Here is a 26548-nt window from a genome sequence, read left to right as displayed (position 1 = left end):
TTGCTCTGTCACTCAGGCTGGAGTGCAGTGGTGCGATCTCAGCTCACTGCAACCTTCACTTCCTGGGTTCAAGCGATTCTCGTGCCTCAGCCTCCAGAGTAGCTGGGATTACAGGCACCCACCACCACATCTGGCTAATTTTTGTATTTAGAGTTGGGGTTTCACCATGTTGGCAAGGCTAGTCTTAAACTCTCAACCTCAGGTGATCTGCCCACCTCGGCCTCCCAAAGTGCAGGGGTTACTGGCATGAGCCACTGTGCCAGGCCCTATTTATTTATTTATTTATTTATTTTGAGACAGGGTCTTGGTCTATCACCCAGGTTAGAGCCCAATGGCACAATCACAGCTCACAGCAGCCTCTGAACTCCTGGGCTCAAGTGAGCATAATAAAAACATTTATTATGTTTTCTACCTCCCACAGTAGAAATCAAGCCCCAGAGGAAAAGGATTTGGATATGTTGTTACTGATGTATCTCAAGCACCTAGAAGTGTGCATGACACATAGTCGGTGCTTAGGAAACACTTGTGGAATAAATGAATGAATCAGTGAAGATTCAGAGATTGAAGGAAATGAGATTAAGAATCTATGTTTGCCTGGGAGAGGGTAAGAGATGCGTGTCCTCTGAGACTGGAGAAGAGGAAAAGTACACAAATAAAATATAATCAAGCCATGGAGCAGGTGTGCAGAATCAGGAGCCAGGTGTACACAATCAGGCAATTGTTCAAATCTACCTCTGCCACTTAATAACTGTGTTATTAAGATTTGGGGGCAAGTTACTTTCTTTCTCTGTGCTTTCACTTCCTCCTTTGTTAAGACTGGAATGATAATAGTATCTGACTCATAGAGTTGCTTGTGAGGATTAAGCAAATTAATACGTTTAAAATGTTTTAAAGCAGCTAGGCACTATGGCTCACACCTGTAATCCCAGCACTTTGGGAAGCCAAAATGGGAGGATCACTTGAGGCCAGGAGTTTGAGACTAGCCTGGACAACATAGTGAGACTTCATCTCTGCAAGAAATGAAAAAGTTAGCTGGACATGGTGGCACACACCTGTAATCCCAGCTGCTTGGCAGGCTGAGGTGGGTGGATCACGAAGTAAGGAATTCAAGATCAGTCTGGCAACATGGTGAAACCCCATCTCTACTAAAAATACAAAGATTAGCCGGTCATGGTGGTGTGCACCTGTAATCCCAGCTACTCAGGAGGCTGAGGCAGGAGAATCACTTGAACCTGGGAGGCAGAGGTTGCAGTGAGCTGAGATCATGCCACTGCACTGCAGCTTGGGTGACAGGAGCAAGACCCTGTCCCTAAATAAAAAAAAAATAAAATAAAACAGATTCCTATCATTATGGAGCTTACATTCCAGCTGGGGGGAGAGAGAGAAACAATAATTATCATAAATAGGTAAATCTAAGTTATGGATCATGACAACAAGCGATGCTTTAGAAAAATAGGTCAGGTTAAGGGGGATTGGTGTGCAGGAGGCTTCCTAATTGGTGGCCCATTTTATAGGGTGGCCAGGGTAGGCTTCACCAACTGGTGACATCTGGACAAAGGCTTGAAGTAGGCAAGAGAGTTGTCTGTGTGGACATTTGGAAGAAGGGTTCTAGGCAGAGGGACGAGCCAGGCAAAAACTCGAGAAGGAATCATGCCTGGTACTTTTGGATTATTCACTGATTCTTCAACTTCTTTCTTTCTTTTTTCTTCAGCTTGTAAAAATGTATAGTCTCTCTTATGCTAAACAAAACAGGAAACCTGTCAATCCTTCCACGCTCTAGCGAGTCCTCCATCTTTCCCATCCTTGTATGCAAGAATTTCTGAAAGACATTCCCTGCTTCTGCTTTCTTAGCTGTCACTGTCTTTTTAATCCATCGTGCTCTTCTGTGACTGCCATGCCATGGAAGCTGCTCCCTTGGTTATCAAGAACTGGTAGCCTCCCAAATCCATGGCCTTACTTCATTTGCACCTTCCTGACAGTTTTCTCTGCAGGCTACTCAATCTTGGAATGCTCTTGTTGACTTCTGTCACACAGAATGGTTCTAGTTCCTTCCCTCTCCCCACCACACTTCCTCTTCCATCAGTCTCTAACCACTAATGCTTTGTCTTCTTTGTTGATTCTTCTGTCTCCTACTCTCTAGATGTGGGCTTTTCCAAGGTACAATTCTTGTGTTTCCTTTCTTCATATATGTTATCTTGGGCAGTCACATCCTGGGGACTTCAAGGACCATCAGTGTGTAGATGACACCCGCTTACAAACGTCTCCACATCCTGTTCCCAGGCTGGCAGCTCTACTCGTCTTATGCACACCAATACCTCAAACTTAAGATGTCTAGAAGTGAGCTCATAACCGTCTCTCTCAAAGGAAGTACCCAACTGTGAAAGATGTAACAAGCCATCCAGGCCCCCATATTGGACCTTATGCCCATTCTTCACCTCCCGCTGCCCCTACACCACAAGGTCCCAAAGTCAATTCATTGCTGTGGCAGATTCTATTGATTGTCTGCCCAATAGTCTATCCCCACTTCTTCTTCGGTCATCTCTGTGATAGGACAGACTGACAGGTTGTCATGACTATTTAGGAATTTTCCCCTCAGGAGCGGTGGTCCTAGCTTCAGATCAGGAGGAAATTCTGAACATTCTAAAGCAGCCATCAAATTCTCCTTGCTAGCATTTCAGAAGCAGGTATGTGACAGCCAGATCAGTAACATAAAGAAAACTGTGCTTTATTTTAAAATGAAGCATACAGGAAGAGATGGTCTCTTCTTCAGCTGGATGTAGACACGTCTGCCTGTGATGCTGGGAATTGTGGTGGGATCTTGTGACCATGATAGGAACCAGCCTGAGGACCAAGGCAATGAAGGACACTGAAGATGCAATGAAGAAAGACAAAGCCCCTACGTTCCTGTGATGCCATCAACCCAACAAATTAATCAGTCTTGGAGCCACCTCCTTCTAGACTTCTTACGTAAAATAAAACCCTTGTGGGTTAAGCCATTGAATTGGGGGTTTCAATTCCTTACAAGCCAAAACACCCTGTCCTTTTTTTTTTTAATTAGCTTTATTATTTTTTTTTTAAGAAGGGGCCTTGCTCTATTGCCCAGGCAGCCTCACACTTCTAGGCTCAAGGGATGCTCCTGCCTCAGTCTCCTGAGTAGCTGGGAATACAGGTGCATGCCACCTCTCCCAGCTCCTGTCCTTTCTATAACACCCTCACATTGGGGATCTTCTTATGCCTTCAGTTGCCTACCTGGCATACTCCCTCTTCAAGACAAAGTCTACATCATCTCCTCTATGATAGGGCAGGTTAATATGTTGTCATTGGATCTTATATTTATTTACAGCTAACTCTCCATTAGATTATATGATCCTTGGGCAAACTGTTAATCTTTGTATTTCTATTGCCTGGATGTTTGTTAAATACATTAATGAGAAGGATTATTTTTATAACATGGTTCCATTTTGGTCTACTTACAAGATTTTCTTGTAATACTCAACGCTGTTAATAGTTCTTACAATAGAAACAATTGTGTTCAAGGATGATAATAAACTTGGATGAATTCATTATTGAGACATGAGATCTTATATCAGGTGCACATCAACCCACTTAGGAATAGAGAAGAGTTAGAAGTAGAAAATGTGCAGAAAATCAGGGAGGATGGACTAAAATAAAACTACCCTCAGAATTTATTAAATTGATGAAAGATGTCAAAACCAGCCAAAAGATATTTATATTCTCTGTCAATGTAACCTTCAGGAAAAGACCTTTTGAGTTGTTTGGTTTTAAGAAATGCAACTTTTCAGAGTGATTTGTTTTCTTCCAGCATCCACTGGAGGCTCCCAGAGATTTCATTTTAAAAGGCAAAACCTTTTGAGACTAACTTCAAGGTGGTATTAAATGCACACTTAAAATATCAAGAAATGTTAGAAGACATCACTTTCAACTCTCATATAAATCCTGACACTATGTCAGCACCGTTCAACAGAACTTTCTGCAATAATAGCAATGTTCTGTATCTGCACCATGCAATATGGCAGCCACCAGCGTCTGAGCTATTGAACATTTGAAATATGGCCAACGTGACTGAGAAACTGATTTTTAAATTTAATAATTAATTCAAATGTGAATATAGTCACCATGTAGCTAGTAGCTGCCATGTTGGATAGTGCAGGTGTGTGTTTTATGTGTCCTGGTAGCAGTCAGGATAGACTAGGCTATCCTATAGTAAGAAATAAACTCAAAATATTAGTGGCTTAAAATGATAAAGTTTTATTTCTCTCTTCCACTACACCTTCATCATATGTCCCCAAGAACTCTGTTCTACATCTCCTCATTCTGGGATCATCTTAAACACTGCTGGTCACTGGAACCAAGGAGTAAAAAGAAATTTGAGTTGGATATGTGGTGCACACCTGTAGTCCTGGCTACTTGGGAGGCTGAGGTAGGAGGATTGCTTAAGCCCTGGAGTTTGAGGCTGCAGTGTGCATTGATCACAACCTGTGAATAGTCACTGCACTCCAGACTAGGCCACATAGCGAGACCCCATCTCAAAAACCAAAAACCAAACAAACAAACAAAAAAGATATTTGGAGGGTCTTGCACTGGCAATAAATGAATGCTTGGCCCAGAAGTGACACATGTCGCTTCCACTCACAATTCATTGGCCAGAACTAACCACATGGCTGTATCCATCCATCAGAGAGCCAAGGAGTGCCACCCCATTATGGATGCCTGGAAGACAGAAATATTAGGTGAATAGCACTGGCGGATAAGTAAGCAAGCATCATTAAAATAACTAGTGCCTCAAACTGAACAAAAATAAATGATGTTTTTAAAAGTGTGGTGTTTGTCTATACAAAAGAAACAACAAAAACATGGGATGAAAAAATATGCACAAATTCCAGAAATGTTTATTTTACAAAATTGAGAAATAAAAAATTTAAATGACATTTTAGAGTCTTACATATTTTTATTAAGCTTTTGAATAGGTAAATCTGTTAAAGAAGAAAAAAGAAGGAAGCACAAGCATAATGTATCTTCCATTATAAAGAGGATAATTCTGTCAACTTCCACTGAAAAAAATCAATTTTTTAAAAAGAAAATTTGTCTATCCATTCCTGCAGCAATAGTATCTTACCATAATTCCAAGTATAGCCTGTCTACAGTTGTTCCAAAGTCATTATTGGAGGATCTTGGAATTAGATGGGACATTAGAGGTCAGCTGTTCTAACCTCCAATATAGGAATCCCTCCTATAGCTCTATCTTCAGGGAGGCAGAGGAATTCCACTACTATTGTGGGAACTCAGTTTATTGGTGGACAGTTGAAACTGCTCAAGAACGCTTGTTGATGCACCAATGGTAGCATCCTGAGCTTTTGATTGGTACTAGCATTATCTCTGGGGGACAGCCAAATTGTACTATTAATTCATATTGTATTTAAAAGTGCCAATTTCCACTAAGTCACATGGCTTCTAGCAAAGTCTCTTTTGAATCATGATCCAATACTAAATAGCAGCTGCCTCTGCAAGAGTTATATATTCTTTAAATCTGATAGGTATCAGAAACATTGGAGAGCCAGACCTGAGGTTTGCATCTTAACTCTGGCATGCTACTATGAAGGAGTTATTTAACTTCACTGAGCCTCAGTCTCCTCTTTTGTAAAATGGATGTCATAGATTAATAATAGTACTTACTCCAAGGAGTTGTATGAATAAGTTGGCCATCTATTCTGCTTTATTCAAGTGATTAATAAGAATATTTGACTAGAATAGGACTCCAGACTGAACCTTGTACCACACCACGACTGGCCTTTTTCCAGGTTAAATAACCACCATTATTTGAGCACATATATCTCCTCCATCACCCACCCAGCCCACACTGTTTCATCTTTCAGGCATAGTTGGACAACCTTTGTCAAATTCCTTACTAAAATCAAATACTTACTCAGGTAGTTTATTTGGGCTATCCGTGTGTCTTTCCTTTCTCCATCTCAGATGTTGGGGGATAGTTACTATTTTTTAATTCTCTCTTAATTAGTTCCTCCTTGTTCTTCCAAAGGATATACAGAGGTCTCTGGTTTCTAGGCTACTGCATTTCCTGAGAAGATCCCTAGGCAGAAGTAATTTGAGTTTCCTTGGCTTCTTTTAGAAGGAGTCATTGTATAAAACGGCACATGTGTAGCTAAGACAGATCACTCATTTTACTTGAGGGGTGTGTGTATGTCTGTGTGTGTGTCTGGTGGTGCAACAGAGCTTAAATTACATCTTTAGAATTCTGCTCCCATCTATTTATTCAATATCTCCACCATCAAACCAGTGCTTAGATTCCCTATCACTGTTGCCATCATCACAGACAATTAAGATTCAGAAGGAGGAGATAGCCTGAAATTTAATCCTAACCAGCAGCCAAATACAAACTCCTAAAATCTGCATTGGGTGGTAATGTGTTCTGATAATCCAGTTTAGTGAGGGAGGAAGCGCCCCCTAGGAAACAATAATAAATAGTTCTCAGCAAGTCCTTTTGTTGACAATGTTATCCAAGAAACCATCTTCCCTAGAGACTTTTCTAAACTTTAGACTGGTTTTCTCCTTGCCACAGAAATCGTTTTGTTAAGAGAAATTGTAAGTAAATACAGGAGTGGCAGGTCTCTGCTAAGCACCAACTCTGTCTCCAGATTCTTTCAACTGTCAGTCTCTTATCAGTCTTTTTGGGAAATCAACCTTCTGGCCCAGGAATCTCTCTATCAAATGACAAAATGAATGAAATTATTCAGAAGCCCTCTTCTCAGACTAACTTAGTTTATGTCTAATTTTTTTAATCACTTAAATTCTATGCAAATGACAATAGCAATAACCTTCCATTGCATTTTCTTCCAGTATTATGTACTGTCACCTTGAACATCATATTTATTCCAGGTCATAGGCAAGGGCATAAAACCCCTTGTTCAGTATGGAGTTAGATTTGAAGCTTCTCAGTAAGCTGAAGCAAATGAAACTCAAAACAGCAGAAATACAGCCCTGGAAGTAATGAAAAATAAACACAATCAAAATAATGCACAACAGAGTATAGATGAAGGAAAATCAGTTAAACATTGCAAAGTTATTGATGGCATTATATATACTGATGGAAAAGGTAATGATAAAGTGTAAGAGAGGCAGCATCTTAGCCCTGGTTATAAGAACTAAGAAAGCTTTACAAATAATCAAAATCTATCTCCAGATAGATTTTATAAACTAGCATTGTAACTCACCACCATCGACTGCTCAAAACATGCCAAGCTTTGAAAGAATATGTGTAAAGCCCTTACTGAAGTGCCTGTGTGTGGTATCTATCCAGTAAATTTTAGTTCCCCTCGATTTCTCTGTTGTAGACATCAGTATACATTTTTTTCCCTGCCTGAAACGAACGTTTTGAAGATTTTTCAAGAGTCTTAATTTTGAGGCATTGCTGCCAGTTACAAAGTCCTAATACCCCAATTTACATTTTGACTCTCCTGAAAAGTGAATATTTTAACATAAATTCAATTCAGTGGAAAAGATTTGCAGGCCCCAAGTGTCCATGTGATTACTGCTTTTAGTCTCTTTAACTCTAGCACTCTAGATTTTGCTGATCCCAAGCCATTTATTAAACAGTTTAATTGCTCTAGCTTTTCCCTCTTGTGGCTCATCTCAGTTTTATCTTCTTACATTCATACCAAGGCCTAGGGACATCATGAGATTACTCCAGCAGAGGCAGAATCTGCCTTTTCCCTTCTTCAGTTGCTGGTGCAGGCCACAAGCTTGACATGCTGCATTTAATTGATTTTCTATTGTGACCAGTTTATGTCTACACTATAGGTAACAACTCTTTGTGGAAGGTCACTGTAGATCAGAAAGGCAAGGTTATTTCCCTACCTTTCAGCTGCTTATGAAAATAACAATAGAAATAGTAATAACATTAATGGAGGACCACCATCTGAGCCCATTTCATTAGTGTCTTGGATAATTTTATGAAGGGTAAGCCCTCCACGTCACAGAATGCAGCTAAAGTTCATTCTGTCCTTATAACTAGTAGGTTTTAAATGGTATAGTTATACAGTAAAAGCTCTGCTCTAGAAAGTATTTTGCTTGGGAAATACTATATCATATTGCCGATTGTAATTTTAAAGGTATATTGTCAAAATACAAACTTAGATATTTCATAAAATTCTCTGAGGATCAGCTATAATTTTGAACTTCCCTGCTCTTGGAAGACAAGACAATGATCTTAAAAGAGCCAGGAAGTAGACATTTTTAATGTGTATATGCCTTTAAGTAGTGACAGCCAAAAATAGAGATCAAGAGAAAGAATGAAGAGTGAATCCGGCCATGTGAGTGATATTGTTGGGGAGTTTGTAGGGGAATGCCAGTGGTTACCATCTAGGCTCCCGGGAAGCATCACCAAGCTGTGGTTGTCAAATGGGTGGCCAAATCAGAGGATAATGGTTATGGTTTGGGATATAGCCAGGGTCACCTAAAGGGCAGGCAGGCGGGCTGGCGGGTTGTGCATGTGGGCTCTACCTTGATTCCATCTTGATTGCGTTGCATCTATCGCCATGGAAGCCCCAGATGGGAAGTGCTTTTGAAACATCTATAGGGTTGTCCATACTATGGTGAATTTTGGAGTTGTCCCACCTGGCTTCTTGTGCCTGCTAATAGTGCTCATTTAAGGGTCTGGTGGCTTTGGGAAAACCCTTCATAACACCCCTTCTTCCTCAAGATTACCCTGGAAGGTAATTTGTGCCATAAAAGTGACCAATTGTCCTGGTTTTTATCCAGGACTGTGCCAATTCTAGCACTGAGCATCCTGCATCCCAGGAAACTCCTTGGTTCCACCTGTGTCAGCTGAAGGTCTCACACTGTTGTGGAAACGTGGAAGTTCTGTCTTAGGGACTGTATCCCTGCTCTGGGAGTGGAAGAGACGGGCAGTGCCTGTTATTATTCTCTTTGCCCAGCCAGGCAATGGAGGCCTGAAGAGGTGAAGCCACCTGTCCTAGAGCCAGTGAGGAAGAACTAGAAACAGCACAGAGGTGCCCTGAATCCCTGGGCAACATCCTCTCCACCTGGCAGCAATAGCTTTTCAATTTTGTCCATAAGGAACCTCACTGTTGCGACCACTTACCTGGAAGAACTTTGGTGATCTCACCCTTTCTTTTCACCAGCATTTGCTAAACTGGGCTGAGTGGTGACCTTTCTGGCAGGAGGCCAAAAGGTCACACATTTCTGGCTTAAGCATCACTCCTGAAACTGTAAACAAAGACTCCTCTGTAGGAATGAAAAGAGAGAAGCACCAATATGTTATTTCCTGGGATCTTTTGTGGTATATTTCTGTCTGTTGTCATATTTGTCACCTGAAGAAATGTCAAAACATGAGCCAGACTTATTTACTAATAATTCACACTGACTCACGGATGACTCACTTTACTGAATCTACTAATAGTTGCAAGTGCCTTCTATTTAATTCAATTTAATGCATATTTACCTAGTGAACGCTTGTGCAAGGCAGTATGCTTTGTGTTGAAGATGATAAAAATAGGAACAAAACTGGGAGGAACACACACATACACGTATAAACAAGGACCAAAAGTGAGGCACAAACAAGGATTATGTTAACCCCTCCCTCCAAGTCTTCGGAGCACAAAGAGGGCACAGACAAGATGCCCTTTGAGACCTGAAGGATAACTCTGCTCTCAATAGTGAATGACTTTCAAGGAGGATATTCCCGGAGAGGGATCAGCATGAGCAAAGACATGAAGGAAGAAAAGTGTTTGAGAGAGCTGCAAGTCATCTTGCATGGTTAGAACAAGACAGGCTGGGAGATAACCTGGGAAAAATGGTTGGAACCAGATGGTGAAGGAAGCTAATGTCATGCCAAGGAATCTGGATGTTAGAGGGTGATGTTAGAGGGTGACGTTAGAGGGTGAGAGGCAATGAGCGTCATGCTGGGCTAGATACATTTTAGAAAGTTTTTATTCTTGTTAGATAACTTTAGGCAACCCTTTTTTTTGGCGGGGTGGGGGACAGAGTCTCGCCCTGTTGCCCAGGCTAGAGGGCAGTGGCACGATCTCGACTCACTACAACTTCTGCCTCCCGGGTTCAAGTGATTCTCCTGCCTCAGCTTCCCAGTAGCTGGGATTACAGGTAAGCACCACCACACCTGGCTAATTTTTGTATTTTTAGCAGAGATGGGGTTTCACCATGTTGGCCAGGCTGGTCTTGATCTCCTGACCTCAGGTGATTCACCTGCCTTGGCCTCCAAAAGTGCTGGGATTACAGGCATGAGCCACTGTGCCCAGCTGGCAATCTATTTATATAGACTCTAAAGTGCAATTTTTGCAAATTGAAAAAAATGAACTATTTGAAAATATATATACTACCTTTGAAGTCCAAATCAGGTATTTGGTTAGCTCAGAACACTGGCAGTTTGCATTTTCCCAAGTCCAGAGTTTGGTAAGTGCCTGCTGCTCCTGAATGCTCACTACACTAAAGCTCCCAAAGTTGACACGGCAAGGGGCTTATCTGAAAAATGGGGAAAATAAAACTTCCTGGCAGATTGCTGTAAGTTTAAAGAACGTAATATATGCAAAACACTTTGGGTTAGTTTCTGATACACAATATGTTCTTAATAAATGGTAGGTATTGTTACAAGTATTAGCATAGATACCTGAGAAAAATAGCAACAGGCAGCAGCCACATTGTCGCCAAAGTACACCCACAAAACTGGCCCAGGGCCCCTTTCCATGTGAGTATTGCTTTTCCCAGGTTCACAATCTGCATAAACCTGGGTTGGTCAAAATACCTCACAGTTTAACAAAAAGAGACGCCTCTGTTCTTAGTGCACCAAAAGCATAAAATGCCTTAATAATACTGTTTGCTGGAAGAAATAAACTTGCCAGCTCTGCCTCTCCTGGCCTACACCTCTGCCCTAAATGCAGTGGGTAATCTGCGGTCTATCTTCTTCTATTTGGAATCACATTGGCTAGGCTGGAAAGGGGAACCATCATATTTTGTTGCTATGCATAAGACATTTTCACAAGGACATTATAATATGCAATTTTGTATTCTACTTTCTTTTAGCTCTTGTCATAGTATAGACAGTTAAACAGCTAAAATAAACAGTGCGTATACTTTACTGATTATTTTCAAACCAACTCAAATCCAAATCATTTGGGGAACTTCTCTCAGGGAGAAGTATCCTCTTGCCTTGGGGACAGTGGCATGAAAAGCTGGGATTTCCCTTGGGCTTCCTTGCCCCTCAAAAGCAGCAGCTCCTCAAAAGCAGGGAGGGAGAGAGAGAGAGACATTATCTGGCAGAACATGTTGGGAAGGCAACCGGTTAATCAAAAGGATTCCAATTTGGCCGTGGACTGCCAGACTCTCCTTCCCAACTCATAGAAAAAGAAAGAGGAGGAAGAAAGAAAGGGAAAGAAAAAACGAAAAAAACTGTAGCGTGGTTCTCCTTCAGCGATCCCACAAATGCAAAACCTTCCACTCCGGTGACTCCTCATTAGCTTCCCAAGTCTGACAGCATAATTATCGCAGCTGCTTCGCGCTTAGAATAAATAAATATGAAAGCGGGTGTTTAAAAATTTTTTGAGAAGGGAAATTCAGTCATCTAGACAGTCAGCAGGACAAGTTTATTTAAAACTTTTAGATTCTTGTGTATTTAGATCATTTCGGAACGAGATAATGAGATAGTTGTCTTTTTAGTCTAATTGAGTTCCTAAGCTCATGGCTGTTGGCTGTCACCCCTTTCAAACTTTGCTTTAACTTTCCTTCCTTTAGAAATCTGATCCTGGTGTCTCCATTTACTCTTCCTGGGCTGATAACCTGGTGAAGGCCCTGTGCACTGGAGTGCAGAAAGTGACTTAATGGGATTGAGGGGCTAAATAACCTTTCACAGGAAACAAGATAATCAAATCTCTTTTACTTGCCCATAATGGCTAACAGAGAAAGCACAAGCAAAAAAAAAAAAAAAAAAAAAAAAAAAAAAAAAAAAAAAAAAAAAAAAAAAAAAAAAAAAAGCTTGAAAATTAAGCTATCATTTCAAAATGTCTTGTAATCGCCCGTGTCACGTGGGTTTTGCACTACTCTTCCACATCATCAATCCATCAGCTGGAGATGCTTAGTACACTTAATTATTCAAAGTGCACACATCCTGGTGATTACGTGGTAATTTTAGCTCATGTGTATGTATAGAGGTGTCATATCTTCAAAGCCCAGAGGATCACACAGTACTTTAAACTGAAGTTGCTAACTAACATGAAGTGCACTTAAAACTCTGACTAGGGGCATAGTACACATACATTTCCGATTAAAGCAGATGATCTTTCATCTTAAAATTAATTAGGCCTATTTATTTTTTCCTTTCTTTCCCTCCTACCCTTCATTCTCCTAGGACCAAATTTATATGAATGCTTGCATTCAGTGAGTTAAAAGCATTATAAAAATAAATATTCTGTCAATCTGGGGTAAAGAAAACTAGTGTTAACCCATTGTGCAGATGGAGAAATTGAGGTTTATGAAGGCCAATAGCACACATTGTGTTGGGAAACAAAAAAGAAGAAAACTCAGGTCCTTTAACTTTCAACCCACAGCTCAGACTGCCTGTGCTATTTTGTTTTAACTTATTCTTTTAAACAACTAAGACAATATAACACCCCAGTTTAAAGAAAGCTCCGAGAAAGGGAATGACCTACAGCCCCTCTAAACTAGAAGAGCATTTTTATTTCGTATACTACCTTTCTGTTTTGTTCATGTGCATATTAATTTTCACAGGTACATTATAATATACAATTTTGTATTCTAGATTCTTATAGCTCATGTGATAGCACAAGCACTTTCATAATATCACACACTTCTATTAATGACCATTTAAAATGGTTACATAGTACTGTTTGTTGAATCAATATACCAACATTTGTCTAATTTGTTCTCTGGTGTTTAATATTTACATTGTTTCTTTTTATTTAAAAAATTTTAAAACAGTATAGACAACACTGCCATGAACAGTTTCATTAATCTAGGTTTTTGGCTTTTTCCCCCTACTCAATTATTTCTTTAGATAATTTCCGGGGACAAAGGCATAGAGTTGAATGGTATGACCATTTTTATGAGTCCTGATATGCATGCTATAATGCTTTGCAAAAGTTTCACTACCATCAACAGAGAATCATTTTACCACAATCTCACCAACACTGGGAGTTGTTAGGTTACAGAAAAAAATAACTAATTTTATGGTATTTGTAGTAAAGCAGTTGATTTATTCCAGTGTTGCTATGCTCTTTTTTTTTCCTCTTGCATAAATTGCTGTTTTACGCCTTTGCCTCATTTTCCATTGGATTCCTTGATGTTTTTCTTATAAAATTGAATGAGTCACAGGCGAAACAAAAACATTTATCACCATTGATTAATATATCTTGGCCAGACACAGTGGCGTACGCCTGTAATCCCAGCACTTTGGGAGGCTGAGGCGGGTGGATTACCTGAAGTTAGGACTTTGACACTAGCCCAGCCAACGTGGGGAAACCCTGTCTCTATTAAAAATACAAAAATTAGCTGGGTGTGGTAGTGCTCATCTGTAATCCCAGCTACTGGGGAGGCTGAGGCAGGAGGATTACTTGAACCCGGGAGGCACAGGTTACAGTGAGCCGAGATCATGTCATTGCACTCCAGCCCAGGAGACAAGAGTGAAACTCCGTCTCAAAATCAATCAATCAATCTTAAAACCCGAGAGGGATTGCATGTATTATTACAAAAAAAGAAAAGAAAAAGAAGAAACTAAGATGGCATTGAAGAAGAAGTTGGTCCTGGGGCATGGGTCTCTATTCAACATAAATTGAGGCCTTTTAATTGTGAGATATTAAACATGCTACCTGGGGACATGTGGAATCTTTCCCAGAAAAGCTTTAAAATAAACACAGTGCACGAGACAGTGGGAAGAGCACAGGACTAGGCCTCAAGATCTTGGTTCTAATTTTGGTTTTGCAGCTAATTTCCTATGAGATTTTTAGCAAGAACAACGAATAGTGGGAAAGGAGTAGCTTTGGCTCCACAACTTCCTAGCTGTGTGACTTTGAGCAATTAGCTTACCTCACTTCCAGCTGTCTAATCTGTAACACGAGGATAACAATTCCAGTCTTATCAATTGGTACACAGATTGATAATTTATATAAAGCACACAGATGCCCAATAAAAGGCAGGTACGACTATTCTTCCCTGGGCATCAGTGATTCATCTATATAATGAAGCTATGGAATAAGTAGTCTTTAAGATCCTTTCCCACTCAGAAAAGAGTTAGAAAAGACTCTCTGCTTGCAGACTCTTTCAGCAATGAATGTAACACATTTAATCAACTTAAGGGCTTGGTAGGGCTGAGGGACTTGGTTTTCCTGGACTTTCCCCAGCAACACAATGTTATGCAACCTCATAAACCATGTCTCAACCCAGTATCTCATCTAATGTACTGAAATGGACTGAGGATAACTTTGTGCATGGAAGGTGAGGAAGTGTTATGGAGGACACCTCCAAATTTACTTTTTAATGTATTGCTTCTTAAGGGCTGATTAATGGAGGATTCAAAAGGTGGACAGGTTGGTCTAAGTTATGTTACAAACTCCTGAAAGTAGTATAGAGTCAAGAGAATGGCTGAGAATCTTCCTTCCCTCTTTTCCAACATCCCCAGTCCCTGAAACCTGGCCTCACAGAAAGACAAAAATTCTGGTTCAACTTTGAATAGAATAGACAATAAAATCAATAAACAGAATAGATTTGATATTATGTGGAAGCATTTAGAGTGAACTAAGTTTAGACTAAACTAAGCTTGATTAGTACATGTCAAAGAATGTTTAAATTGTTGCAAAAAGGCATACAATGGTAAGAAAAACTACAATGGTATATGAGTTAAGACTGAGCCACTATTATTAAAAAGAAGATAACTTCAGAATAATCTTAGATGATATTGAGAGGAACATGACATTCCTTTCCCAGTATGCCCTTCTTCCCCAACCATCCAGACCCGTCATCTTTCAAGACTCACTCCCAAAATCATCCTGGATCCCCACTGCTGGAGTTAATCTCACTTCCTTTGAACACTTAGAGCAGTTTGTTTGTTTACTTGATCTGCAGCTGTTTATATACTTGTCTTATTTCCTAAAGGATTGTAAGCTCTTTGAGGACAGGGTCCATGACTAATTCATTTTTGTATCCTTTAATATCACACCTCATAGACACTCAGTAAACCTCCAGTGAAGGAAAGGAATATGATTCTCCCACTATGCAAGCAATTGGAATCTATGCTGCCTCGATATTCTCAGAGACGAGTAAAATAATTGGAGCAGATTCAGAAGAGAACAATACAACAATATGACTAAAAAGTGGAAGATACAGAATTTGCATTCAGAAACAAAAGTTAAAGGAATTCAGCCTAAAGTGGCCTTTGGGAAGTGATATCATAGGGATCTTCAAATATATAAAGGAGGCAACACTCAAAGAAGGCCTGAAGTTCTTTTATTGGATCAAATGAAAATATGACTCAGATTTTAACAGGGCCATGAGGCATGCTGAAGAACTTTCAGAGTATAGATATCGGGGTGGTGTGATGAAAGGTAGAGGTAAACACCATGTTTTTCTTCCATCCCTATGTGTACATAAGTATATGCTAACAATGGGGCCTGTGGTCTAGCATTTTTGCAAAATTACTTGTGAAACGAGCAAGCTTTTAAGTTTTAAGATTTTGTTCCCCCTAAGATGCTAATACCCATTTTAAAGGAGAAGGGGATTTAGTCTAGGAAGGAATGGGAGACTCAAGTATGAGATTTGGCTAGCAAGCAAAATGACACCAACCCAGAGCGAGAGAAAGGGGGGGGGGGGAGAGAGAGAGAGAGAGAGAGAGAGAGAGAGAGAGAGAGAGAGAGACAGCCTTTGATGTCCTGATGCGATCAAGAACCAAGGCTTAAGGACCAGACTCCTAAATCACGTGTCATTTACTGCCTCAGATAAGAAATACTTTTCTGGATCAGTGTCTGTAGTTCAAAATGGCTAGGTTCCAAAATCAGTCTTAACTTTCCAAGGGTAACATTTGGAAAGCTTCCTGCAAGAACAGAGCGGAGCCAGCTTTGAGAAGGGGCAGCTTAATGATTTTCTACTCCCCCCAAATCATTAAACAGTTTTCCTCTCCCAGAGCCCAAGTTCATGCTGAGGGCAAAGGGAATTAAATGAAGAAGCTGAACCTGCAGCTAAGATTAGAGAGTCGCCAAGGGCCTAATTTTAGGTCCTCGCTGCCTCAGCTGACGTCCTGCCCTGCTGGCTCAGCCACGAGGACCACAAGTGTGGCCATAAGCCGGTGTCTGAGTGGGAAGAGCGACTCCCTGGCCATCTGCAAAAGCAATTAGCTTGCTGTTGGCTGTGTTTTGAGAGGAACTACCAATAATTTCTCCTTCTACAAGTGTTTCTTCAGGTGTTCACGAGTCAATAAGGGGAAATGTCAGAACTTGGCAGACGTTCCCACATGCTTGCCATTCTAATATTCACACTTTTCCACTTCAGGTGCTGTCCAAAAGGAAACTAATCCTGAAATTCCTGGTTTTCATGGCAAATAACCCCTGATAAATGTCCTTTGGCTCTCAGCATACTGCCACAACCTAGGGAAAGCATTGTTCAGGATTTCTAGCTTCATGAAAATATAGATAGACTGGAACAATTCTTTCATTTTGTGGGGAATTTCTGTGCCACTCCTGCACTGGGATTTAGGCTGTCCTTCCACTCTCCACATATTTCCCTGTCCCAGGCTTTATGCTTTAATTGTCTTCTTTAGAGGGCAGACAATAAGAGCTGGCATCTTCCAGATCAAAGGGGAAACAAAGTATTTTTTAAAGTGACAACTCTGTTATCCTGCAACCAGAGTAAAACCAGAATAGTAAAATGATATAAAGATAAGCCCCTAAATAATTTTATACTGAAATGCCACCAGAGAGCAAAATTCCTTGCATAATGATGGCAGAGAAGCTCTCCGTACAAATCACTCACAGGAGCATGCCGATTTTTGCACAATTCTCATGCCTGGGGCAGCCCTCCTCAGGGATGGAGTTTCTATGTTCCTGCAAGTTGGGAACTGTGATTACCCACTTGTGCACTCTGTCTGCAAAGGAGGCTCTTAATAAAGGCTCATTGCCAGGGGCAATGAAAAAGCAGGCTGGCACTGCCAGGCCAAGGGACTGCATCCCTTAGTAGAAAATGTGCTGGTGGTGAGGGTCGCTGTCACGAAGGTGCGCAAACCAGCCCTGGCTGCTTCTGTCTGTTCCTCTATCTTTCTTTCCGGGTAGCTTTGCTTTTCCTATCTATGTGTCCCTTGTTCCCAGCTGCCCATCCGTCTCTATGCATATTCCTGCACCACCCTGCCACACACACACACACGCACGTGCACATGAGTGCATGAGCACACACACACAGAGGCACACACACCCAATCTTGTCCCCCCCTTCCCCTGTCTCTTGGCACCGGCCCTTTCATCTTCTCCCTCGGGGATTCGAGATGTCGCTGCAGGAAATGCTTGTCCGCCGAGGCAGCAGCAGCAGAGCCCTGTGGCTTTGACAAACCTCATTTAATTGGGAGGAAGCCAGGAGAATTTGAAAGAACTGAAACATCCACGAAACTCCTTTTATCAGGCATAATTTAAACTCTGCATGGAAAAACCCCTATATGTATAAAGAAAAGTCAACTTCCCTCCTGCTGTGAGCACTCCTGGTCTCCCCCCAGTGCAGGCAGCCTCCTGTAAGATTCCATCTTTTCATTTTTCTAAAAGTGTCAAAGTAGATTTGGGCTCTATGACTGGGTGAACAGGGAAGGAATACAGATCGTTCTCTCTCTCACACCCATACACACACATATACACACATACACACACAACCCTAGACATCCATGCACCCCTCTGTTGGTGGCTTTGCTTTTGGATCAGCCAGGAAAATCAAAACCCAGGTTTCTAAGAACACATCAGTTTGACAGTGATTGTTTCTTCCTAATCACCCTGCATCAGGCAAAAGCTGGTCCCTAGAAAACTTTGAAGATCTCCAGCAATTCTCAGCATGTGGAATAATAGATCCTAAAGGAGGGCCAATGGGGGGAAGTTTCTTTAAGTGAAGAGAAGGGAGACAGTGTGTGTGTGTGTCTATACATCCAAGTGTGTACACTTGCATGAAGTAGTAGAGTTATAAGTCCCAAGCCTAAGAGGAGAAAGCTAAACAGGAACAATCTGGAGGCTCGGACTGGGAAGAGGGGATTGGGATGGGAGTGGCTGGGAAGGAATGGGGCCAAAGTGGGGGCAGAGGTACCGGGAAGGGAGTGAGAAGTGTGGATGTGTCTGCCATGTCTTTTGTTCCACCCACATGCTAACCCCTGCCTGTCCCCTCCTTCCAAATTCCACTTTAGATTCACCTCCAGTCGAATCCATCTCATTTCAATTACTCTTGTTCCTCCAAAGAATTGTCTTTAACACATACATAGTCTCTGCACATCTGCAGTTGATTATGCACAGATTTTCAGCTGTTTGGATACGATTTGTACTGATATATGTGTGAGGGTGCCCTGTTTCCTTTTCCTCACCCTCTTTTCCTCCCACTTCATAAGATCCTGGAGGCCAAGGACAAGTCTCTTGTTTTCCTCAACTTTTTATAGCACTTAATATGTTCTTGACACTTAATGGCAACTTAATAAATACTAATGACTGACTCTTTCTGCAGGGTTAAGTAAGACATTAACCCCAGTTGTATGATTATGGTTATTTTTGGAGATCCTAAATGACTCACTTTAGTCATAAAATAGAATGCCTCAACAAGTCCCAAACTCAGTGCTTTGTACTGCTGCAGGATGATGTCCCAGACAGAAGGGAGCTGTCTGTGAACCCTGGCAAGACAGGCCAGGCGTTTCCACACCTCATGGACAGTAGCTCCTCACGCTGTCCCCAACCTTAGCCCACCGCACCCCATCACCAATCCCTCACACCCTTTCCAGTGTCCTCATCCTAGTGCCAGCCCTCAAGCCCTCCCTTCTAAGCATTCTTTTCTCTGGCTTAGGACTTCTAAAACCAACTCCGGCTGCTTCTCTCTTCTATTTTTCCTTCCTCGTCGCTTTGCTTTTCCTGTCTACTTGTCTCTTGTTCCTAAAACTATTTTTAGCTGAATGGTGGATTTTTTCAAAGAAACCTCACCTAAGGATAGTCCCCATGACCACTGCCCACATCCTCCTGTAGCCCTTCCTGGCCACAGTCTGAGAAACATGAGGGGAGTTCCAACCACATGATCCCTCAGTAGATTTCAGATTTGGAAGATGACTTCAGGCCCAGGCAGCAAAGGCTGATTTCAGGGTAACTTGTGTTTGTAGGGGTGGACAGCCTGGGAGGATGCTTCCCTTCCCCCAGCACCCCACCCCAGCGCTGCCTTCCACAGCTTGGTATTACCAATCAAGAAAGGCCCAGCTCCCTCTCGGGACATATCCACTTCACCTATCATCTTACTCTGGCAGAAAGAGAGAAGGGTCTTGATAGAAACACTGGTGTGGCTTCCTGGCAGATGGTGGCTAAAGCAAACAACTCAGGGACAACTTCCATCTCATCCAATTTCTGAGTGTAAGTGTATACCTGTGAAGTGTTTGGAGCATTACAAAGAGGTCCTTGTAACCTATCCCCATCAGTGCTTCAGAGTTTGAGAGAAGTTCATGCAAAACTTGGACAAGATTGGGCCCCATCTTGCTTCTCCCAGGCAAATGGATCTCTAACTTCACTCCTGGGTGCAAATGCTGTGATTCTCCGGTGCTGAGGCAAACTACTTAAGAACCAAGACTTACACACGCGCACCCACGCATATGCATGCACCCCCTTGCTCACCATCAGGAAGCTGGTACAGCTGAGATGGGAGGGCACTAAAATAATCATGCACGAGTGCTTCCTGGGCGGAGACACGGTCTCTGGGAAAGCCTTTCAGCATCTGGGAGGCCAGGTCTTCAGCTTCAGGAACTCTGCCCAGCCTGGAAAAGTGGGAGAGAAAAATTGAGTTTCTCCAGTAGCCTCCCTTCTGAAAAGAAAAAAAGGGAGAAAAACAAAAAGTAAAGAAAAGGAGATGGCTAGACTTAGAATAATGTTTTAAGTAGAATTTTCCTGGAATTGCTAAAGTTGATGGCAAATGGAAAAGTAACCCCACACTAAACTCTTACTGACTGTCTCGTTTCTAAGTTGAAGGAGAAAAATCTCTGCGTTCTGTCACTCAGCTCCCTTGCCCTCCACCGTGTGTCTGGGCATCACGTACACATAAAAGATACAGAATATAATTATAGAAACAGAAATATAAAATCAAGGATTCTTTTTGGAGGAACACTGCAGCCCTAACCAAGCAGAAAGGCCTGATTCAAAATATGTTTGAACTCTGGGAGGCCAAGACGGGCGGATCTGACCAGGAGTTCAAGACCAGACTCGCCAACATGGTGAAACCCAGTCTCTATAAAAACATAAGAATTAGCTGGGTGTGGTGGCATGCACCTGTAATCCCAGCTACTCAGGAGGCTGAGGCATGTGAATCTCTTGAGCCTGGGAGGCAGAGGCTGCAGTGAGCTAATATTGCACCACTGCATGCCAGCCTGGGTGACAGAACAAGACTCTGTTTCAAACAAACAAACAAAAAACAAAATATGTTCGAGGCTCTGAACTCCAAGGGTGGCAAGGGCAGAATTCCGGAGGTGGAAAAGCACAGAATTCTAAAGAGGTAATTCTGCAGGGTGAAGCTTGGGTAGAAAATACACTTGTTTGCAGCATTTCTGAAGCTCAGCCAGGCTTATTAGGGAGCTCTCTTGGTTCCCCTGAGATGGAACAGAGGAAGAGAGATAATTAAGTACCTAAATCACAGTAAAGACAAATCCTCAAGTTGACCTTATGTTGAAATATATATCTGGAGATGAGCAAATCCATTTATTGAGCAACTACTATGTGCTAGTAAGTAACTGGCTTTGGGAGATACAGGACAAGATTTCTGGTAGCTTAGGTAGAGGAGTCAGCTGTTTATCAAATAATCATACAGATGTCTAAGTACAACTGTGAAGAAAAGAATCCTACTATGGTCTGACTATTTGTATCTCTCCAAAATTCCAATTTATGTTGAAATCTAATCACCAAAGTGATAATATTAGAAAGTGGGACCTTTGGGAGGTAATTAAGTTGTAAAGGAGGCTTGAGAGAGCCCGTTTGCCCTTTCTGCCTTGTGAAGGCACAGTGAGAAGATGCCGTCTGTGAAGCAGAGAGCCCTCGCCCAACACCTAAGTTGCTGCCACCTTGATCTTGGTTTTCCCAGGCTCCATAGCTTTGGGAAATACATTTCTATTGCTTGGCAATTACCCAGTTAAGGTGTTTGGTTATAGCAGCCCAGGTATAATATGTTGGTTCCCCTGAGATGGAGCAGAGGCAGAGAGAGAATTAAGTACCTAAATCACAGCAAGGACAAATCCTCAGGTTTACCTTATGTTAAGGATTAAGGTAGCCTCAATACCTGACCTAGAATGGGAGGGGGCTGTCAGGAAAGGATTTCTTGAGGAAGTGGCATTTGAGTTGAGAGTTGAAGAATGGAGGCCAGGCAAGAGGTAGGCCTTGCTGACAGGGGTCTGTGGTGCCCGTACAGACCCTAGAGAAGGAGGGAGAAGCAGGAGTTTAAAGAAGTGAATGAAGGCCAGTTGGCTGGCTCAGGACAAAAATGGAGAGAGAGGCCTGATGTGAAGTGGGGAGGGTGGCTTGTGGGGCTTCATGTTTCCTGTTTACTTACAATGCTCGAAAGTCTTTGTTAATCTAATGCCAATCATTTACATACACCCAGCTCCACAACCCACACATAGGTTTACATCTGGAAAGCCATAAGAGGGAAAACTGTGCATATCCCAGAGGGATGGATGCATCTATCAGCTGATCATGGGACTGATGACTGACATTCAGAATTAAGTTGTATGGCCATGAAACACCATTGCAAATCCTCTATTAAGCGGACATAGATGGACTTGCTTAATGTCAAATATACCTACCGACTTAAAGCAAGAAAAATCAGATATTCTTTCCCTTCCAGGTGCCATGATGCAGGGATGCTAGAGGTCCCGGCCCAGAATTGTAATTTACCTAATATTTGCATTAAAAAATTTGGAGCTATTTGATTCCCAAGACATGAAACTGTTTCTGCACACAGATAACTATCTTCAAACTCAGGATTGCTTCACAGACAAGATAAGAAGAAATTTGCAAATTTCCAAATCCTTGCAAATTTCCAGGCTAGTTAGGAGAAAAAGGATTAGGGTAGAAGCCTACTCATTTGCTGTGGCCTGAAGAAGGACAGGCATATATATATTCCTCATCCAGGGTATGCTGTCCAGGCAGAGGTTTTTAGGGTCTATGAAATGGTAGTTTAAAGAGGATATTAGTACAAATCACTAGAGCCTAGAATCTGTCTGGAAGGAGACTTAGGGGAAATCTCATGAACAAATTTTAGCTGGTCCACCCATACTATTGGGTGGTGAGGTGAAGCCTGTGACAAAATTGGGCCTTGAATCCACTTTCTGCGGCCTTCATGCTTTCTTTTCTTTTTTTTTTTTTTGAGACAGAGTTTCACTCATGTTACCCAGGCTGGAGTGCAATGGCGCGATCTCGGCTCACCGCAACCTCCGCCTCCTGGGTTCAGGCAATTCTCCTGCCTCAGCCTCCTGAGTAGCTGGGATTACAGGCATGCACCACCATGCCCAGCTAATTTTTTGTAGTTTTAGTAGAGACGGGGTTTCACTATGTTGACAAGGATGGTCTCGATCGCTTGACCTCGTGATCCACCCGCCTCGGCCTCCCAAAGTGCTGGGATTACAGGCTTGAGCCACCGCGCCCGGCCGGCCTTCATGCTTTCTGGTTAAATATGAATTTCTGGGCGTGGGGAGAGTGGGTAGGTGGTGGGGAGCAATGCATCTATCAACTTCCACCTCCACAGTCCCACCCCAATCAGCGATTTGTTCTCTCTCATGCTCCCCCTACATCAACCCATAACAGGTGGCTACTGAACTGCCCTGTAGGGGGAGCTGAGGGACTGCTATCTGATTGGACAGGGAAGGCTAGGAAACCTGTTTTAAACTTGTGTTAGCATGGCAGGCATATTGTTTTTACTTAGACTGTGTTTATGTAGAGTGTCTGGGGAAGCCAAGAAAGGCTAATGGAGCTTCTAGGGTATTAAGGGCACCTCCCTTTTTTTTTTTTTTTTTTTTTTTTTTTAATAAGAACAGGTTATTTGGCCAGGTTTCATGGCTCATGTCTGTAATCCCAACACTTTGGGAGGTGGAGATGGGAGGATTGCTTAAGCCCAGGAGTTTGAGACCAGCCTGGGCAACATGGTGAAAACCCATCTCTACCAAGAAATGCAAAAATTGGCTGGGTATGGTAGCATGTGCCTGTTGTCCCAGCTACTCAGGGGGTGAGGTGGGAGAATCACCTAAGCCCAGGAGGTCAAGGCTGCAGTGAGCCATGATCGTGCTACTGCACTCTAGCCTGGGTGACAGAGCCAGCCCCTGCCTCAAAAAAATAAAATAAGAACATATTTTTTTAACCAGGTGAATGAGTAAAAGAAAAGTAGGTACTAATCAGTGATGTAAGAACCTCTTTTTTAGGGCTTTCTACCGTGATCAACAGAGCCTACCCTTATCCTTGCCATAGGTTGTTTCAGGGCTTCTGGTAGTTTCCAGACTTGTTCTGTCTCACAGTCTCTGAACTATGACTGCTGCACATTGCTTCTCCTTTGCTGGCAGAGGTGGTAACCAGGGCAAAGTGGGCAGGTGAAGGCTCTTCCTCCCAGGACCCAAGTGTGTGTCGGTCTCCCCTGTACAAGCCAACTCCACCCCACACAAATGCAAGCCTTCGCTGGCAGCACTGGCAGCAGGACCATTACGATCTGGGCCTTTGCCAAGCACCCCGGTGATCACCACCTTGCTAGTGCACATTATACTCTTTCTGCGGGGCCGAGAAAAAGAGTCCTGGGTAAACAAATGTTGCTTTTTGGGCACAAATATTGATTTGCTGACCTCTTCTGTCTTTGTATAGTTATGCTTTTTCCTATCATCTACGGCCCAATTGCCTTTACTGTCATAGTCCTACACAGCGCCACCACCACTAACTCCCACTGGAACAATTATCCATTGGTTACAACCCCTACTTCGAAAACAAACATTGGCATAAAAAATGAACATCACAAATGCTAATTTGCCTACCAAGACCTTTCCGTGTAAGCTAGATGTAAATTCAAGCTGTTAGGTTTGTGACGTTAACTACCGAACACGCCAGGAGTATCTCGCAGAGGTACAAAAACCCACCCAACCAATTAATAAGAATCTGCTATTAAAGATAAAGAATCCTGTGATAAACCACTCCTTCCAGTAACATTTCAAGAGGTGAGAAGTGTTTCAATGCCAAAATAATTAATAGTTATTGTAGAGCACTTGGAAAGCGCAGAGAAGGAAAATTATGACTATCCCATCACTCTGAGAGAATCCTCTTATACTCAAAGATAATCACCGTTGCTTGAGGTCTTTGTTTTCTTCAGTCCTTTATTTTTAAACAGCTACAGTTTTTGTTTTACAAAAAAAAAAAAAAAAAAAAAAAGTGGGATCATACTATACATGCTCTTATAACCTACTGTTTCCATTTAACTCCCTTGATCATCTTCCCATAACTTTGAATCACTTTCTACGACATAATTTTACCGGCTGTTAGCGTTCCATTATGTAGGCATACCACAAATTTACATAGCTAGACTCCTGTCTGAGTTGTTTCTTTTACTATTGGGATGGAGATAGTACTGTTAAAATCATGCTGTAACAAGTACTCTCAAAGAGAAATCTTTGTGTGTTTGTGTAATATTTCCTTAGGACAAATTCTTAGAGTTGATATTCCTCAGTTGGAAGAACATATCCCACATGTTAAAGTATTTGATTCATTCTATCCACCAGAAGAGCTGTAGATTCATACTATCAGCTAGAAGAGCTGCACCAATTCCCATTTCCACCAGTAGCGTAGGAGAGTGCTCATCCCTGTGGGCAAGGACAATAAATTCATTCCAGCCCACCTGAATTCCCACAGGCCCCATTGCTTATAAAAGTCATAAAAAGAATTAAAATTTTATATCAATCCTAAAAGATGTGCTGGGGGCCAGGACAACTATGTGTAATTTAAAAAATCTAGAAAAGAAACACAAACAATAAGAAAAAAATGAAAATCGAGCTTTGTGACTGTGTAAATCACCATCTACTAACCTATCACTCTATACTTCTAAAATCTGGTTGTTCTCAGGGGTCTGGGACAGCAGTTTTGATTTCTTAGCACAGCCTGGCTCTGAATATAAAAGTCTCCCACTCACAGCACTGCCATTGACCTCCGAGGTGCAGGACAGGCTGGTCACCATGAGCTCAACTGGGTTCTTTGTTTTTCCCCCTAGACCTACAGGAAGAGGAACAGGGCAGGGATAGAGTTGGTACTTTTTAAATGTTCTCAGTTTGGGATGTAGCAGATGTCCACAGTAAGAAATACATCCAATACTAGGAAGAAACATTGGAGAAGTGTCCTACAATTTGCCAATCAATCTAAAAAGTGAGTGCCTAATGAGATCACCATCAAACTTCAAGCCAGCCCCTGGAATTCGTCTACAGGCCTGTGCACGGCTCCACCGCACCTCTGTAGGGATTGTGTAGAAAAGCCAGTGACACCTCGGCTACTTGTTACTCACCACAGCTGCAACCTGATTCAACAGACAAAACATCCATAGAGACCTGGGTAACAGATGAATCCTGGCTCTAACACTTAGTTAGCTGGACTAATTTGGCCAAGTTACTTAACTTCTCTCAGCCTCAGTTTCCTCCTCTTTGACCTGGGAATGACATTTGTAAGGATTAGATGTAATAATACATGTAGCACCCTGCTAGGTACATGGTATGTATCACATCTAATGTTAACCCTTTCACAGACCCCTTCCTAGAGCCAAGAATTTTCCCATGTGATAATCTAGGCTAACGCTGGCCAATGGAATTTTCCATGATGATGGAGATATTCTATTTTTGCTCCATCCAATATCATAGTCACTAAGTCCTTGGAATGCAGCTCGTGCAGTAGAACTGAATTTTAAATGTAGTTTAAGTAAATTAAAAGTTAAATAGCCACATGTGGCTAGTGGCTACTGTTTTAGACAACATACTTCTAGATGTTACTTATTTTTTTTTTTTTATTTTTTTTTTTTTTTGAGACAGAGTCTCACTCTGTCTCCCAGGCTGGAGTGTAGTGGCCTGATCTTGGCTCACTGCAACCTCTGCCTCCTGGGTTCAAGCGATTCTCCTGCCTCAGCCTCCTGAGTAGCTGGGACCACAAGCATGTGCCACCACCCCTGGCTAATTTTTGTATTTTTAGTAGCGACAGGGTTTCCCCATGTTGGCCAATCTGGTCTTGAACTGCTGACCTCAGGTGATCTGCCAGCCTCATCCTCCTAAAGTACTGGGA

The 26548-nt window shown here is 42.1% G+C and overlaps 1 protein-coding gene across 4 annotated transcripts in view; it reads right to left on the bottom strand.

Moving 5' to 3' along the window:
- Positions 1–4894: 4894 nt before the first annotated feature.
- CDK15 (cyclin dependent kinase 15) overlaps positions 4895–26548 on the bottom strand; it is a 91047-nt gene continuing 69393 nt past the window's right edge. For 2 of the 4 annotated variants that reach the window (XM_037734845.1, XM_037734846.1), the window contains exons 12-14: positions 19895–20034; positions 9140–9282; positions 4895–7017 (exon numbers count right to left, since the gene is read on the bottom strand). In XM_037734845.1, coding sequence (XP_037590773.1) covers positions 9173–9282; positions 19895–20034 — 250 coding nt within the window. In that variant the 3' untranslated portion in view covers positions 4895–7017; positions 9140–9172. Of the gene's footprint in view, positions 7018–9139; positions 9283–10614; positions 11570–19894; positions 20035–26548 lie in introns of those variants that run through there. The other 2 variants (XR_005198303.1, XM_017518352.2) reach the window with 2 other exon arrangements.

This window comes from Cebus imitator, unplaced genomic scaffold (genome assembly GCF_001604975.1).
Source record: "Cebus imitator isolate Cc_AM_T3 unplaced genomic scaffold, Cebus_imitator-1.0 Scaffold671, whole genome shotgun sequence".
NCBI lineage: Eukaryota > Metazoa > Chordata > Mammalia > Primates > Cebidae > Cebus > Cebus imitator.
This window is presented reverse-complemented; position numbering and strand designations above follow the sequence as displayed.